Source organism: Miniopterus schreibersii (genome assembly GCF_964146895.1).
Source record: "Miniopterus schreibersii genome assembly, chromosome: 22".
Lineage (NCBI taxonomy): Eukaryota > Metazoa > Chordata > Mammalia > Chiroptera > Miniopteridae > Miniopterus > Miniopterus schreibersii.
Genome location: NC_138124.1, coordinates 2,102,683 through 2,120,001, shown reverse-complemented (window position 1 = coordinate 2,120,001; position 17,319 = coordinate 2,102,683). Strand labels below are relative to the sequence as shown.

Genomic DNA, 17,319 nt, shown 5'->3' with positions numbered 1-17,319 from the left:
CGTTCTAGATCCCTCCTGCCCTCGGGGTGCACCCTTTCCCGTGATCTGGCTGCAAAACGTAGGCTGTGCCTTCCCACGCGTGTGCGCACGTATTTCCCGTTTGGCTCCGCATTTGCCACAGAGCAGAGCCGTGCGAGGAGAGAGGGAGTTTTTCTTTGCAGCCTCGCCTCTAAAATAACCAATAATCGCTATAAAAATAAACAATAAAGCTGTTTCATTTAACAAAATTCAAGAAAATCACTGCTAATCTTCACAGGCTTCCTTGAAGCACAGAAAGGTCTCGATTCATCAAATAAAGATTAGATGGCATTCAGTCTTCTCTATTTGCTAAGGTAGAAAACTTTTATTTATGCCCTTAAGGTTTTCAGCAACAAAAATTTCAGCTAATCAGAGGACTTTGTTCCCTATCTTGTCTGCTTTCCTGTAATTTCACTATTATTTATAGTCTAACAGATGGCCCGAAAAACTCTTAGCAAATGGGCAAAGTATTAAAATTTTATACTAAGTTTTATGTCTGACTCTGGGGCTTCAGATGTGGCCCTGTCTCAGTGGTGACATGGTTGTCAATTATGCCAGAGCTCCCTGCCCTGGCCAGTGTGGTTCAGTTGGTCGGGCATCATCCCCTGAACCAGAAGGTCGCCGGTTCGATTCCCGGTCGGGGCACATGCCTGGGTTGCGAGCTCGATCCCCAGCAGGGGGCGTGCAGGAGGCAGCTGGTCCATGTTTCCCTCTCACATCGATGTTTCTCTCTCTCCCTCTCCCTTCCTCTCTCTCTCAAATCCATAAAAACATATTAAAAACATGAACACATGCACAAAATAACAGAAGTTCCTGGGAGTTCCCCATGGGAGCTGGATTTTTGAAACCCCAGGTCTTTGTTTGACTTTGTGTGTTTAACTCTGAACCTATGTCCATTTTCCCGGAGCTTTTTCTTTGTGATGTTTGCTCAGGGTTCACACTCACAGTCCCTCATCCTCACGCTCCTAATACCTGAGATAACACAGGCGTTGCTGGGGCTTCTTTCCTAATAAGACCCCCGAAACAATTTTTTTTTTTTTGGAAAATTGAGAAAAGGTATTTTAAGAAATGTGTTTGATTACTAAGACCAAAAAACCCCCCAAAACCAAAAAAAACACAATCTCCCCCCATCTCTTAAATGTATCATGATGAGCCTTTCATTTCAGAACTTGAGATATAAGGTTGGTGAAGGTCCCCAGTCACCAACTTTTTCAGATAGGATGGTGCTAGTCAGGGAAGCACAGATTCTGGTGTTTTATTTTATTATTTTTATTTATTTTTAACCCTCACCTGAGGATATTTTTTCCATTGCTTTTCAGAGAGAGTGCCCCAACTAGGGCCAGGGATCGAGCCTGCAACCGAGGTACGTGCCCTTGGCTGGAATCGAACCCAGGACCCTTCAGCCTACAGGCCGATGCTCTAACCATTGAGCCAAACCGGCCAGGGCCAGATTCTAGGGTTTTAAAAGACGCACAGTTCACTTATACTGCAGCAAATAAGAGTTTGTGTTTTAATAGACATATGCAGCCCCGGCTGGGTGGCTCCGTTGGTTGGAGCGCTGTCCTGGGAACCAAAAGTTTCCTGGTTCGAATCCCGGTCAAGGCACATACCTGGGGGTCGGGTTTGACCCCCACCCAGGCGTGTACAGAAGGCAACCGATTGATGTTTCTCATGTTGATGTGTTGTTTTTTTTCCTCTCCAAAATGAATAAAAACATATTTGAAGATTTAAAAAAAAGAGACATACGCAGTTCACTTACACTGAAGGCAAATTAGAATCCTGCTGGACACTGATAAAGTTTAAGTCCATTAATAGCCAGACTACTTCATATTAGGTTTTCAAATGCGTGAGAAATTAATGAAGAGCTCTTACAGTGGCTTCAGAATGGGCATATTTATAACCCTCTCCTGCTTGCCAAAAATAAGTCCGTCTCGTTTTTCCCTGCCAAACATTTCAACGCCTTTTGCAGACGATGGGAAAGGGGGGGGGGGGGGTGCCCATAGGCTGTTTCCCATAAGAAGGAAGAAAGGTTTGGGAATCTGTGGGAGCCATTTGTGAGCTTTGCCAGTTCTGGAACATTCTGTCTTGGAACGCTCCCTCTTTTTATGTTTGTTTGTTTCCTTCGCATGACATTTATCCTGAGTCAATTACACAGTATTGATTTCCAAATACTTCGATTTTAAGCCAGCGGGATCGCCCTCGGGTTGCTTCGCACAGTCCGCACGTGTCTGCTGAGCACCTCGCGCTCGGTTCGCGAGCGGAGGGTGACCCCTTGCCTTCAGCTACTTCCATAGATTCGCTTACTAATTCTAATGATTCATCTGTACGTCCTTAGGAATTTTCTGTATATAGAATCCTATCATTTGCAGGGGTAGGGGGACCTATTTTATTTCTTTTCAATCTTCATAACTTTCATTCCTTTTTTCTTTTTAGAAATATATATCTTTATGGATTTCAGAGAGAGGAAGGGAGAGGGGGAGAGAGAAACATCAATGATGAGAGTCACTGATCGGCTGCCTCCTGCGCGCCCCCTCTTGGGGATCGAGGAGCCCGCACCCCGGGCCTGTGCCCTGACCGGGAATCGAACCGCGACCTCCTGGATCCTAGGTTGACGGTCAACTGCTGAGCCACGGCCGGCCGGGCTCTGCGAACACTTTTAAAATAAGAGGATTCTGCCCTGGAAGCATTTGGCTGTGCTGCGCCCCTGTCTCCTTCTTTCCTCCGTGTGTCTTTACTGTGCGGCCTGCCTCTGTGTCCCCCATCAGCTCAGCCGTCTGCTCTGGGAGTTGGCTCTTCCTTCCTTCAGACCCCTGCCCTTCTTGGGGGACGTGTGCGTTTGCTCGGCCTGGTCATTTGGTCGGGCTGGGAGGTTCCCAGTGCTGGTGCGGGCCCGGCTGTGGCCAGGACAGCTGTGGGCCCTTCAGGCCAGGATAGATGGACAGGAAGAGGCAGAGAGAGTGGGTGGCTTTCTCCTGCGGGGTAGGGGCAATGGGCTGGCAGACCACATGCTCTCTTTTTAGATACGGCGGTGGGGATGGCGATCGGGTCAGTATTTTGAATCAAATCGAGCTCGATTGTCTTTAGTCCCACCTTACAGCTTCTCTTTGAACGGGGACAGTTGGGTGCTCCTAGAACTGATAGCTCGGGTGGGCCAGACAGGCCCCCTCTCTGTGGCTGGGAAGTCCCCCCAGCCAGCCGGCTGACCCCACCCTCATGCTGGACTGGCCCAGGATGCAGCTGCTCTAGGACTCCCTGACCTCTGACCCCTAGAGTCTCGGACCCCTGACCTTGGCTCCCTGTGCTGAGCTTGCTCTTCTCCCGTAGGCCTTGGGCAGCAGACATCAGTTGGTTGCCTCCCCCGCATGCCCCAACCGGGACCAGGGATTGAACCTGCGAGGTATGTGCTCTTGGCTGGGAATCGAACCCATGACCCCTTCAGTCAGTGCATGGGCTGACGCTGTAACCACTGAGCCACACGGGCCAGGGCTATAATTTATTTATAAATTTAGAAAATGTCATCCTGGAGCAAGATTAATCTAGTAAAAATGTGAGCAGATGTTAATATTAAATGACAGCGGGGCTGGATTTCTGTAAGTTGTAGTAACAGCCCCACTTGGGCACAGAGGATTAAGCATAAGCATAACAGATGTACCCACATTAATTTCTGTGTGCTATTTCCCATAGAAATTAATGTCCAGCGTAATAACCACAGTGAATTAGGAAATGTGCTTAGAGGTAAACGGGAAGGGAAAGCAGGCACGTACGAGCCGTGGGAGCCACTTGGATAATTACAGACAATGGAGCAGGCCCAGAAAACTTCATCAGCACGTTCTTAATGACCGATTGGATCCGAGGAAGCAGTTCATTAGCTAAGACTTGCTCTCTCCGACCCGCCTCTCCCCAAACTTGGGGGATTCGTAAAATCGGGGGGGGCGGGAGAGAAACGAGTCGTGCTTCTCAAGAGGAAAAATGACGCCCTGGTTTCTCCAGCCAGGTTAGGGGAGGATTGCCAGCCTCGAGGAGCAGGAATCGTCTAGAAAAGCAAGCTCCGTGGCCTCTCCTGCCTTCAGGGTTGTCCCTCCCGCAGCGACTCCCTCCCTGGCTGCTGAGCCAGCTGGACCGGGGCAGAGGCAGGCGGCAGGTGCCCCTCTGCTCCTTCTGCCTTCCAGATGCCCGTGACCCTCGGGGGGGGGGGGGGGGGTTATCTCTTCATTGTCAAGGCCCTGATTTGTGTTTGCCTCTAAACACATTTGTATTTATAAGGCTGCTATTTTCCGGGATGTTATAGGGGCCCTTTGGTCTCGCCTATTCTCTGCTGCTTTCTAAGCCAGGCCTTGTTTGTGCCTTCTTGCGTCCAATCACTCACTCCCTGTAATGCCTGCCTCCCTCCCTCCCCTCACCTGAGGGTATGTTTATTGATTTTTAGAGGGGGGGGGGGAGAGAAAGAAAGAGAAACATCAGTCGGTTACATGCCCCAACCAGGAATCAAACCCGAGACCCGCCCATGCACAGGGCGATGCTCCAACCAACCCAGCCACCCAGCCGGGGCCCTGCCATTCTTTCTTTTTTTCTATGCTCAAGGCTTCTAGAAGGTCCACATGGCAGCCGAACCATGTTGTGCAAATGCAAGGAAAGGCCTTGGCCAGGGAGGGGACTGAAGTTTCCTTTCATACCGAGCTTCTGGGGGTTCCCCTTCGGGAACCGGGGACCTTGGTCAGCTTCTCTGCCTAGCAGGGTGGCCATGTATAGGATACGTGATTTCCACGTGTTCAGGGAACTAGAGAAGCGGCCCTGGCTTTACGCCTTTTTTGTACCAAAAAAAGGCAGTTCCCACCTTCCCACAACACCTTTAGTTTTTTTTCTTTTTTTAAAAATATATCTTTATTGATTTCAGAGAGAGGAAAGGAGAGGGAGAGAGAGACAGAAACATCAATGATGAGAGAGTCATTGATCAAGCCCGCAACTGGGCATGTGCCCTGACCGGGAATCGAACCCCGATCGCCTGGATCCCAGGTCGATGCTCAGCCGCTGAGCCAGGCCCGGCCGGGCACCTTTAGTTTTCAGTCCAGGTGAGCCTGTGTGTGAAGGACACAGCGTCTTACTGTGTCCAGGTAGAAAGACGCTTTATATCAATTCTTGGTTTTTGAAAATATTTTTGGGGGGGAATATTAAATTCACTTGTCTGTATTAACTGAAAAAAAAAACTATTGTTTTTGTTTTAAAGTAAGATTAACCTTTCCTACCGATGGGCAGCTTCCAGATTACACTTGGAAACGAGTGGGCCGAACCCCATCAATGAGGTGGGGTCCCCTACGCTGTCTCCAGTGTCATGATCCTTATATCTTTCTTTCTATAACCTCATCGTTCTCAGCCGTCATATTTAAGAACCTGGGGGAGCTCAATTCAGTTCAGTTAGTGGAACACAGCTTTATAAAGAGACGGCATCAGGGGCCCTGGCCGGGTAGCTCAGCTGGTTAGAGCGTCGCCCCGATTTGCCAAGGTTGCGGGTTCGATCCCTGGTCAGGGCGCATCCAAGAATCAACCGGCGCACGAGACTCGATGTGTTTCTAATTTTGTAACTCGATAGACCTTAGTGATTTCCATAAGGTAAAGGCCCTGGGTCATCGGGAGATTTATATTTCTTGAAAAGAGAGTCTAAGAAGAGGCTTCGGGGTCACGTGGCTGTGAAGCTTGAGAAGAAACTGTCAGGAGACCCGCCTGTCCCCCCTCCCACCAGTCCCGGTCCCCCTCGCTCAGTCTTCTTTCCCGAAGGCCACCGTGTCATGATTAGGCAGCCCTTTATCTGTGACATAACCAGGGTGGATCTTTGTTACACATGAACAGACACAAGGGATTTGATTGTAACCATTTAAAATTTCTAGATTGCTTTCCTGCTATCTACCCACAAAATAGCACCTGCCCCCTCCGCCCCCCCGCAGAGTCCTCGGCTCCCAGGCTGCACACTGTCCCCGGGGACAGGCAGGAAAGCAGTTCACACGTTGTGGTGGCCGCATGGCCTTATCATTGCTTTTCTTTCCCCCAAAGTCCTTGCCTTTTGCACTAGGTTACCGTCGTCAGAAGATGGAAAACCTCCCTCTGGTTGTGCAGGAAGTGCCAGGGAATGCGGAGGGGCACCCAGCGGATAATAAAGATGATTGGAGCTCCTTGGCAGGCATTTGCAATCAGGGAGACGGCAGAGAGCAAGCAATTGCTTAGAGACACCCACAGAGCAGTTGGTAGGAAGCATTTCTTTGTTCGACGCGTTTGAAATCTTAGCTAGTTTAGTGTTTGCCTCGAAGAAATTTTTATTTTCTTCTGGTGGGTCTAGGAATAAAAGTATTAACGTCAGGTGCTTGAAAATGTTTTTCTTGTCTTTTAACCACTTGTCTTTATGGCTTCCCATACTGAACAAAAAGTCACAAATGTTGCCTGGCCAGCGTGGCTCAGCGGTTGAGCTTCGACCTAGGATCCAGGAGATCTGGGTTCGATTCCCGGTCAGGGCACAGGCCCGGGTTTCGGGCTCGATCCCCAGCAGGGGGCGTGCAGGAGGCAGCCGATCAGTGACTCTCATCATTGATGTTTCTCTCTCTCTCCCTCTCCCTCCCTCTGTCTGAAATCAATAGAGATATATTTTTTAAAAAAAAATTTTTAAATAAATAATAAAAAGTCACAAATGTCATATTCAGATCACACTGAATTTCCTGAAAATTTGCATGTGGATAACGGCTATGGCATGGTGGAACTGTGATGTTAAAATGGATTGAAAGAATATTTTTCATTTTTTTCCCAAAGCAAGAAAATAACAATTGAATTTTATTTTAAAAGAAAATAACTTTATACCATGGCATATTTATTTTCAGACTTTTTCCTGCCTTTTAAAAATTATTATCATTTTTTACTCGTCACGCAAAGATATTTTTTCCATTGCTTTTCAGAGGGGGGGGCAGGGAGAGAAAGAAACGCGGATGTGAGAGACACAGCAAGTGGATGCCTCCTGCACGTGCCCCGACTGGGGCCCAGGATCGAGTCTGCAACCAAAGTACGTGCCCTTGGCTGGAATGGAACCCGGGACCCTACAGGCCTTGGGCCTATGCTCTAACTACGGAGCAAACCGGCCAGGGCTTTCTCCTGATGTTTGTGTGCACATGTGGTTTACTGCAGCAAACCTCCTTCCGCATGCAGCTTTGTATAGCCCCCAAATATTTTCCTTAAGCCAAACCCCCTGAAAAGCAGCAAATCGTTATCAGCTGCGCCCCCCATCCCTGCCGGGTACTAGGTGCTTGGCAAACCTGCCTCCCTTCGGCCCCTGAAGCCTGGGTTGCTAATCTTATTTTGTTGATTTGGAAGCAGGCGTGTGGGTAGCTTTCCCAGGGCCCTACAGGTTTCCGATTTAGGTCCGTCGGACCCCCAAACCTTTACTTTTTCAAGGATACCGTGTCTGTGTTGTCTCTGAATCGGCATATGGGTAAGAGCAGCCTCTGGGGGCAGCCGGCCTTTAGTTCACCCCCAGATCCATCCCTTCCTTCCTTAGGCCCTCAAAACACATTGTTTTCTGTGCCCAGTTTCTCCATTTGTGAAGAGAAACCTAATAAATGCACAGGCCTCGTAAGGTGGTTGTGGGGATTAAATGAAATAATACGTGTAGGCCACTTAGAATAGTGTCTGACCCACAGTTATCTTTATTATATTCATTAGCTATTGTTGTTTATATTATTATTAGTGTCAGTGCTGTTATTATTATTATTATTATTATTAACATCATCATCACAACAATTTTCCCCCAGACACCCACGACTTCCTATATCAGTCTAAGGTGGAGTGTGGGGCTGGGTCACTTCTCCACCCAGAGCCTAACCTTCATTCTAATGCAATCATTTCGTGTCTGTAGCTTTCCCCTTGCGTTCCCTGGACACAGTACAGAGGGGTGTTTTAAGACTTAAAACTGTTATCTTTCCTCACCCATTGGAGCCTGACAGTGCTATCCGGGTAAAGATGCCATTGATGGACACTGCTGATTTTCACACAGCCACAGAGGGTAGCTTGTGACCTGTGGGGCTACTTGGTAATTTAAGCGAGCGTCTTAGCAAGAAAAACACACACAAAACACTGAAATACCAGTTCAGTTGTTGGCAGTGGCTTTCATCTTATTTTCTCCTTCTCTGTTATCTCTTGGTTGCTGCATATTTTTTTAATTCAGGGTACAACTGATTTTTCTGAGGGGAGTTTTTTGCAGAATTCTCAACTGCAGGAGGTTTCTTTGAACTTGAGTCCAGATTCTGATTTGCAAGGAAATTGAAGCAGATGAGTTTTCTCGTTGTACAAAAGCAAAATGAATGCCTCGATGACATATTTGTTTTTCTTAGTAGGCTTCTGTCATCAAGATTGATGCTTGAGGGTATGTTGTTAGATCTTGTGTGGCACAGAAAGTTATTACTCATTGTTTGCCAGGTTTTAGCTAGCATACTTGCATCATAACATAGAATATCATTTTGCATTTAATAGTGCAGTTCTAAGTGCCATTATCAGATTGCATTTTCATACGGAATTACAAACAAAAATTTTATGCTGCTAACATTTAATGAAATCTGTAATAAGATGGTGTTTTGGTACTATTATTCAAATAATGCGTTTTGAATTGCTTTCCTTTGCATATATTTGCACTAAAGAGGACCTGAGTTGGATTTGGTTCTTTAGAGAGTTTACCCATTTCCTGGGTAGCTTTAAAAAAAAACAGGTAAATTCGGTCTCTTCTTTGCAAGTCATTAAATAGAAAAGGAGCCCATTTGCTAAGATCTGTAGAGGTAATGGCAGAAGATTACAGATAGTTTGAGTTAATGAAACGACTCATGTTGGCTATTAGAGTTGCGCAATTAAAAAATATATATACAAAGTGTACACACCACAGAGTATGAGAGATGATACCCCTGGGTTCTCTTTTCTTTCTCATCAAGCCTTAAGGCTGAAATAGTAAGAATTAAGAAATTTAAGAGATTCACATTATTGCACTTCTTGATCAGTGATGCCCAAAATTAAATGGTAATGTCTATCTCTGAGGAGAGAGAGTGTTTCTTTTTGTAGCATCCCCAGGGCAGTTTACATGATCGTGTGCTTTCCAAAAGATAAACTCACTTGACCAAGCCAAAACACTGCATCGAAATGAAGCATGCTTTATGCAGTGGTTTGGCCGTAGCTGTCTAGCTGATGGCGTTTCGTGCAAAAATACAAATCCTAAAACTGTGAAAAGGTGTTCGGAAAAGTCCTGCTAGCGCGCGAGGCAGGCCCGCCTTTCCCAGACATCCCTTTTCCATAGGTTCTTCGTGGCATCAGAGAGGGGACCTGGCGGTGCCTGGTTAGGAGGGTTTCAGCCTGAGCTAGGGGAGGGAGTGGCAAATGCAAAGCAAGCTGGGCGTCCCCTGGGTCTTCTCTGCCCTGCAGCCCAGCTTGGTGCAGAAGGAAATGCATTCAGTCCTCTTTCAGGCGCTTGCCTTCCAGTCCCCCTTAATTTTCCCCACATTCCCTGAGTTTCCTGCATCTGAAATCATCCCCAACTTGAAGACTTGTTTTTTTAATTTTTTTTTGTTTAAAATATTACAGATGTCCCTTTTTCTCCCCAAGGACCCATTCCACCCCGTTCCCTCCCTCCCCAGTCCCTCTCCCCACCATTGTCCCCGTCCTTTGGTTGTGCATATCTGCATATGAATCTTTTAGTTACTCTCACCCCCTCCACCCACCCACCCTCCTCCCTCCCTCTGACATTCCTCAGTCTCCTCTATGCTTCCATGTCACTGAATCTATTCTGTTCATCACTTTATTAAGTTCTTTAGATTCCACGTATAAGCGAGATCATGTGAGAAGACTCTTGATACTCGCTTTCTCAGGCCCAGGGCTTGAACTCAGCCAGGCGGGACCCGTTCGTTTAGGAGGTTTGGCTCCTGTTCTGCGCTCGGATGGTTTTGCAGGGACCAGGGTTTCAAGGACAGTCTTGCAGAAGCCTCTGCAGAAATCTGCCGAGCCGGGAAGTGGGCGTGGCTACGGGGCGTGGTTACTACGAGGGCGTGGTTATGGAGAGGGCGGGGCGACGACGAGGGCGGGGTTACGACGGGGGCGGGGCTTGTGACGCAAGCGCGCACTTTCGCGCAGTCTCGACGCATGCGCGCCCGCGCCGCCCCACAATCCCCTGTGCCGTGCGCACCGTGCGTGCCGCTCTCCCGCCGCCGCCACCGCCCGTTACCGGGGCTCGGAGCCCGGCCGCAGAAGGAAGTTGGTGCGGGCACCGGGCTACCGCCGCCGTCCCAGCTCTGGCGCCATGTTGCCGAAGCCGAGGAACCGGGGCCGCCCCAGCTCCCAGTTCGACGGCGGGGACAGCCGCGCCCCGAGAAGCGGCGCCTCAGAGGAGGCCCCGAGCACGTCGCGCGGCGCCGGCTGCTCCTCGTCGTCGTCGCAGGGCGGCCGCGCCCCGTCCGTGGGGCCCCGGTCCCCGAAGCAGCTGGAGCTGAAGGTGGCCGAGCTGGTGCAGTTCCTGCTGATCAAGGACCAGAAGAAGATCCCCATCAAGCGCGCGGACATCGTCAAGCACGTGGTGGGCGACTACAAGGACATCCTGCCGGACCTGCTGCGGCGGGCGGCCGAGCGCCTCGAGTACGTGTTCGGCTACCGGCTGGTGGAGCTGGAGCCGCGCAGCCACACGTACATCCTGGTGAACGCGCTGGAGCCGGTGGAGGAGGACGCGGACCTGCGCGGGGACCAGGGCACGCCCACCACGGGGCTGCTCATGATCGTGCTGGGGCTCATCTTCATGAAGGGCAACGCGGTGAAGGAGACGGAGGTGTGGGACTTCCTGCGCCGCCTCGGCGTCTACCCCACCAAGAAGCACCTCATCTTCGGCGACCCCAAGAAGCTCATCACGGAGGACTTCGTGCGGCAGCGCTACCTGGAGTACCGGCGGATCCCGCACACGGACCCCGTGGACTACGAGCTGCAGTGGGGCCCGCGCACCAACCTGGAGACCAGCAAGATGAAGGTCCTCAAGTTCGTGGCCAAAGTGCACAATCAGGACCCCAAGGACTGGCCGGCGCAGTACTGCGAGGCGTTGGCGGAGGAAGAGGACCGGGCCAGACCCCAGGCCGGCGCGCAGGCCCCGTCTTCGTGAAGAAATTAGGTGTTTTTTTGGGGGGGGGGCGGGGGGGGCGGGCCTGGAAGCGGGGTGTCGGTGGGGAAGGGAGCGTGTTTTCTGCATAAAGCGAAACGGACGTGTTTGCAAACTTGTGTCTTTGGGCGGCTGCTGCTGCTGCGGGGAGATTGGGTTCCACGTCGTCACTTATAGGACTTAGGAAGAGAGGGTTGATGTTGTTTCACTGCCTGTTTCTTTGGCCTGTGAAAGTTTGGCTGGTTTTGGAGAACCGCTCGGGAAACTTGGGGCCGGGATCCGGAACGAACAGCAGCACATCAGTAAATCGCTTGGGTGCCAAGTCGATAATTCCCCCGGTGTGTAAGGAAAAGCAGAAGCCTTTATTTATAAATGAAAAAGAAAAACGTAATTGCCTATATTCCTTTTTTTTTTTTTGGCCTTAGCACAGCTATTTTATATGTGTGTGTTTTTCCTACGTTGATAAGCATTACACGGCGTTCTAAGAAAATTGTGTTTTCTCCGAGGAACGGATTTTTTTTTTTTTTTTTTTTTTACATTCGTAATTGTTATTCAGCTCTGTGGTTAACTATGTAGTTCCATTTAGCTCTTTTTTATTTTACTTTATTTTTTGTGGCTAATAAACACTATATCTTTGAAACAGTTAAGCACCGTGCATTTTTTTAAATCATGAGTCGTGAGAAAGTTCATGACTCAAAACCAACATTTTTAAAAAAGGCAGTTTTTGCTGCGTGTTAAGGTAAGTAATGTTTTGTAGAAGTTGATCTACGTCCGTGTGTGCAAATTGGATCGTGATGTAAAATAGATTTCTCTTACTGTGGGTCACAAAAACGTTGATAAAACCTTTGGTGATCAACTGTGCCTACTTGGGAAGCAGACTCCCTGGGTTCAGATTCGGGCTCCACCGAACTGGCTACATAAATTTAGGCAGGTTACTTAACTTGCCACTCTCAGATGTTTCCTCACCTGTAAAATGGGCTGGTGATGTTTATATTATGTTGGTAGTATGACAATTAGATAGGGAAGTGTATGTAAAGTTCTTGGCACCGTGCCTGGTGTGGAGGATTTTAGTTACTTATTACTCTGTTCCTTGTATTTTTTAAAAAATGTTTTTTATTTTTTTTGGTCTAGAGCAGTTACAGAATTTTGTGAAAGGTTTTCATTCATCTTGCTAGAGATCATTCCTAGAATTAGAATCACTGGTTCAAAAGTTATGACAAGACTCTTCTAGTCTGACTATTGTATGGTTTTATGAATAACAAACAAAAACCAAAAACGTAATTCATGGTCTACAGTGAGTCTAGCCCGTATGAAACAGTGAGAGCAGGGAAGCTGGACGTTAAGATCTCCCCTGGGCTTTGAGGTTGTTGTAGGATAGAGAGAAAGTTAAAGGTTTCAAGGCTGACACACTGACTGAGTTCTGGCTCATGTTATGTCAGCATGGTGATTTGGGGTAGGTTTTAAACTTTCTGAGTCTCAATTTATCCGTAAAATGGGAAAAATAATCACTATATTATGGTTTGTTTTATGGATCAAGTAAACCCAAAGAAAAGAGCTCACGGTCTTCACGATTCTTTCATAGCTTTTGGCAAGGTGCTGCTTGTTTACAGAGACTGATACTCATTGGGTGAGTTACTGTAATTGTCCTGGGGGACAATAACTGCAAATTAGCCATGAAATGAGGTGTAAATAGTTTAACAACAACAACAAAGTGACCTTGATCAACACCATCCTCTAGAAACATCTCGGAGAGTCTGGTGGGTATGTGGTGGCGTGGAGGAGTACCACAGGTTACTGGGTTTTCTTCCATTCTGTTGGATTGGAATTTGCATTGATTTCATCAGTGGGATATAGTTGGTCCTTGAAGACATTTCTCCTTGGTTTGCGTTTTATTTCTGGCTGAGCATCCTGCTGACCGGTCCCCTCACCTCCCTGCCCCCCTGCCTTCCCCTCTGGTGTGTTCCGATACTGCTATTTTCATCTTTGGGTGAAAATTACAGCCCAGTGCCCATTCTCAGTTATATCTGAGGCACATACCTTCTCCCACACTTTTCTTACAGAGATGTTAACAATTTACCATCAATGAATTATGGTGTTGTTTCAGGTTTAAAAATAGAAGACATTACAGACCAGAACAAACCCTTAGATCTTCTCACCCTTCCCAGAGGTGTCAGAAGTTGGAGGGTCTCATGCTGTTGCATGATTTAATAATTTATATATATGTGAACATTATATGGTAGGGTTTTGTGAGCTTTTCCAGCTTAAAATTTGGTATTATACTGTATCCTTGCTTTTTACCACACATTGTTTTCGAGATTTAGCCAGATAGATATTACTCATTCATTTTATTTGTTATTTTATGGGGAGGGGAATAACAGTTTGTTTATCCATTCCCTAATGGTTAGATTATTTCCAATTTTTTGCTATTGCAGGCAGTAAACACAAGGCTTCCTTAGGCACACGTGTGAGAGCTTCTCTAGTCAGAAAACAGCAAGCATGGGGCATGCATTGCCCAGTTTGCTCTTGAGCTTGTATTAAGTTACACTCACACCAATATTTTCAAGATCTTTCTTAATAACCTGGCCTCCGCCTTATTTTTTTGCCATCAGGTTTGTTTTTTTAACCTGTTAGACCTTTTTATTGATCTGTAAGATTTTCGTATGTTCTGCGTATTACTCCATAGTCTGTTAGACCTACTGCAAATACCTTTTCGCATTTTCACTTTTTTTTTGTCATACAGATGACTTGGTTTTAATATGTCAAAATTAGTGTTTTACTTTTAAGGGCTGTGTTTTTTGGTAGCCCTTTAAAAAATCCTTCCTAATTCTATTTTAAAGATTTTCTAGTGTTTTCCTCTAAGTGTTCATAATTTTGACTTTGACACTTAATGTTTTTAATCTGTCTTTGTGTATGGAAGAGGTATGGATATAATTTTCATATTTTTCCTATTGGATCACCCAGCATTAATTTTTTATAGTTCATCCTTTCCACACTGATTTATAATACACTCTGTATAGTACATAGCTATATCTCATATATAAGTACATTTAGGGGTAGGAGTGAATTGGTTTATTTGCTACCCATTTGCCAACACCTTGCTACTATAATTCTATAGAATCATAAGTTATTTTTCTTTTCCAATTCTTATACTTTTTATTCGAGTCTTATTTTTTTAATTTCTTTTTTTTTTTGCATTGTCTGGAACTGCAGTACATTATGGAAAAGTGGCCACCGCAGGCCTCAGGGAAGTTCCTGATTCCTTGTTTCTAATTTTAAAGGGAATGATTTTTAAAGTTTCGCATTATGTGTGTCGTTTTCTTCCCCATAAATATATTTAATTGGGTTATTTAATTTCCCTCCTGTTCCAAGCCTGCCTAGAGATGTTTAGAAAAATTGTGAATTGCTTTTACAATTTGTAACATGTTCTTTTTAAAAAAAAAATGTTTATTGATTTCAGTGAGAAGAAGGGAGAGGGAGAGAAACGTCGATGAGAGAGTCATTGATCGGCTGCCTCCTGCACGCCTCCCTCTGGAGATTGGGCCCGCAACCCGGGCCTGTGCCCTGACCGGGAATCGAATTGTGATCTCCTGGATCCTAGGTCGATGCTCAGCTGCTGAGCCACGCCGGCCGATCTGTAACATGTTCTTTAATATGATCATCTGCTAATGATTATATTTTTACTCTGTAAATCTGGTGCATTTTTTTGGTGTAGTTCAGTGTAGCAATACCAGTGTCTAACCGTTCTTGCGTTTCTGGGACAAACACTGTCCCCACTCTTGACATATGAATCTTCTGTTTTATTCTTGATCTGTTTCTTGGGTTTAGGCTGATTGTTCCCATGGGTGCAGCAGCGTAAAAACTAACCACAGAAGCTCGAGTTTATTTTCTCAGTCCAGCACCATTGCTGCTAATTGTTTTGAAATCTGGAAAATAAACAGAAAGACTATTATGTAAACCCTGGTTTTCCTATATGAACTGTCCCCTAGGGTGATAAAACTGGATGAGGGGACGTCTCCTTGTTTATACTGATACCTGGGAATGAAAAAAGAAATGAGCAGTGTTAGACCAGCGCTGTGTTGGGAAGCCTGCCGAATGAATGGGCTAAGCACGCGCTGAGTGGCTGCTGGCATCGGACACTGTTTGCCCTCCACTCGGCCTCTGGACCCAACCTCGGCCTAGCCACCGGGCCACAGCACGTAGACAATGGAAAACCCTGAAGCGATGGGACACGAACCGGTTTCCTCCAACAAATTTCAAGGAAGAAAAAACAATGGCGGAGGAAACCCGCAAATTAAAAATCCAAGATTCAGAGCAACGTGTTGCACTATGTGGAAGTCCTTGGTGTCCTGTGTGGCCCCTTTCAGAGGAGGAAACAATTGGAGACAATTAGGGAATATAAGCCCTGACTGTGTGATACTAATGAAGTATTATAAAGGCGGCAGCAGTATGTTGGCTGTGTTTTCAATAAGTCTTATTATTTTAGAAATGCACGCTTAAATATTTAAGAACGAAATCATGCAGTGTGTGATACTTGCTGCAAAATTGCCTGGATATAAATGAAACAGTCGATCCTGAGTGGACTCATTGCTGAGAGTGGGTGATGGGTACTTGGGGCTGCATGCAGTACACTACTTTCCCTGGTCTTACATGGGTATGAAGTTTTCCATTAAAAAAAAAAAAATAAAGAAAAATAAAGGCCTAAGAAATTAATTTCTCTCGCTTGATTTTCTTTATAGTGATTTGTAAGTTACTATTTTGAGACTATATAAAACTATTTCGAGACACTATAATTTTCAAGATAAGCTTCTAAACTATTCTACAATACACTTCAAATAAAATCACGGCCGCTGACCATGGCTTTTCAGTTTTTCACTTGTATTTAATTTAAGGGAAGGTGAGCTTGACACTCCAAGAAACAAGCCTTCCCTTTAAAACGTGTTGCGCGTGTGACGATTTGATCGGCTGAAAGCATTTTTGCAGCCAAAGCCTTTCTCTGTTGAGCCTCTCCCCATGAGGAATCAATTCTGTGTTTGGTTCGCTTCCAGATAACCTTTTTCATGCTGCTCTCTGCAGTGTGCGTGATGCTGAACTTGGCTGGTTCAATCCTCTCCTGTCAGAACGCTCAGCTCGTCAACGCCCTGGAAGGCTGTCAGTTGGTGAGTAACGAAACACGGGCCTTTTCATAAAGGCCAGAGGCTGGGATTTTGCATGAAAGTAATTTAAGAAATAACTATCATAGCCTTGCATTTCTTCTGATGTCTCGTGGCCATTTAAGGAAAGTAGCTTGTGCTACTTTGTCAATCAGTTGCTGATAGAATATTTCTAAGGACCGCAGTGTAGTGCTGTTTTCGAATGAATCTCTTTAGTAACGATCATATTTTAGCGCCTGTTGCATTGATTTTGCTCTTCTGAATTTTTAAAAATCAATTTTGTAAGTTGATTTTAAGTGCCGAGAAACATATATTATGTAAGGTGAGTTCATCAAAAACAATTTTGTTCTCATTTTTCAATTAAAAAAGCGAATTAGCTTTTAGATCTAGGAATATGATCTGTGCTGTGTGCTGTGTACGTTGTAGGGGATCGATGCACTGCTTGTTGCATAAAATCATCCTTTCGCATCGTGACTTAGCTCCCGGTACCATAGGTGATCTGTGCATCTGGCGGGGGCAGAAACTGAAGTATGTCCGGTCACATAGAGTAAGGGTACAGTTGCACTTCTGATATGACCGTGGCCGCTGGGTACGGGGGCATTAGCTTTTGTTTCTTTACCTTGGAGACTACACAGGGCTACCTTTAAGAGCTGTACTTCTCTTCCACAGCCAGCTGCCTATGGCTGTCATTCCTGGGAGGTCAGGGGCTGTACCGAATTAGCTGGAGCTTTCCTGTAAGCAAGGCCATGCCTCCGTTTCTCGTGGCCATGCTGTTTGGGTCCAGAGGGGCAGCTGCTGCCTCTGTGTTCCTTACCCACCAAGGCCAGCAGGCCTAGTGTAAGTTGGCACAGTTTCAATGCTGAGGCACCTCCTGAGTTCCAAAAAACTAACGGTGAGAGCTTAATCTTGTTATTGCCTGTTCAGCGTGGCCCGGGCCACACTCATCAGCTTTCATTCCAGTATGGTGCACAGTGTCCTCGGTGTGGTGCAGTGTACTCCCCATGG

The 17,319-nt window shown here is 46.5% G+C and overlaps 2 protein-coding genes across 2 annotated transcripts in view; both read left to right on the top strand.

Annotated features, from left to right (window-relative positions):
• The window catches only part of ENTREP2 (endosomal transmembrane epsin interactor 2), a 78,209-nt gene that overhangs the window by 29,839 nt on the left and 31,051 nt on the right, over window positions 1-17,319 (top strand). Inside the window, exon 2 of the mRNA XM_081124602.1 lies at window positions 16,210-16,320. Within this exon, the coding sequence (XP_080980728.1) occupies window positions 16,222-16,320 (99 nt within the window). The 5' untranslated portion in view covers window positions 16,210-16,221. The remainder of the gene's footprint in view (window positions 1-16,209; window positions 16,321-17,319) is intronic.
• Window positions 10,192-11,806, top strand: NSMCE3 (NSE3 homolog, SMC5-SMC6 complex component). The gene has a single exon (XM_081124443.1). The coding sequence runs from the start codon at window positions 10,325-10,327 to the stop codon at window positions 11,165-11,167; it is 843 nt and encodes a 280-aa protein (XP_080980569.1). The 5' UTR covers window positions 10,192-10,324; the 3' UTR covers window positions 11,168-11,806.

Coding starts and splice junctions, on each gene's coding strand:
- NSMCE3 (XM_081124443.1), top strand. CDS start 10,325: ATGTTGCCGAAGCCGAGGAACCGGGGCCGCCCCAGCTCCCAGTTCGAC.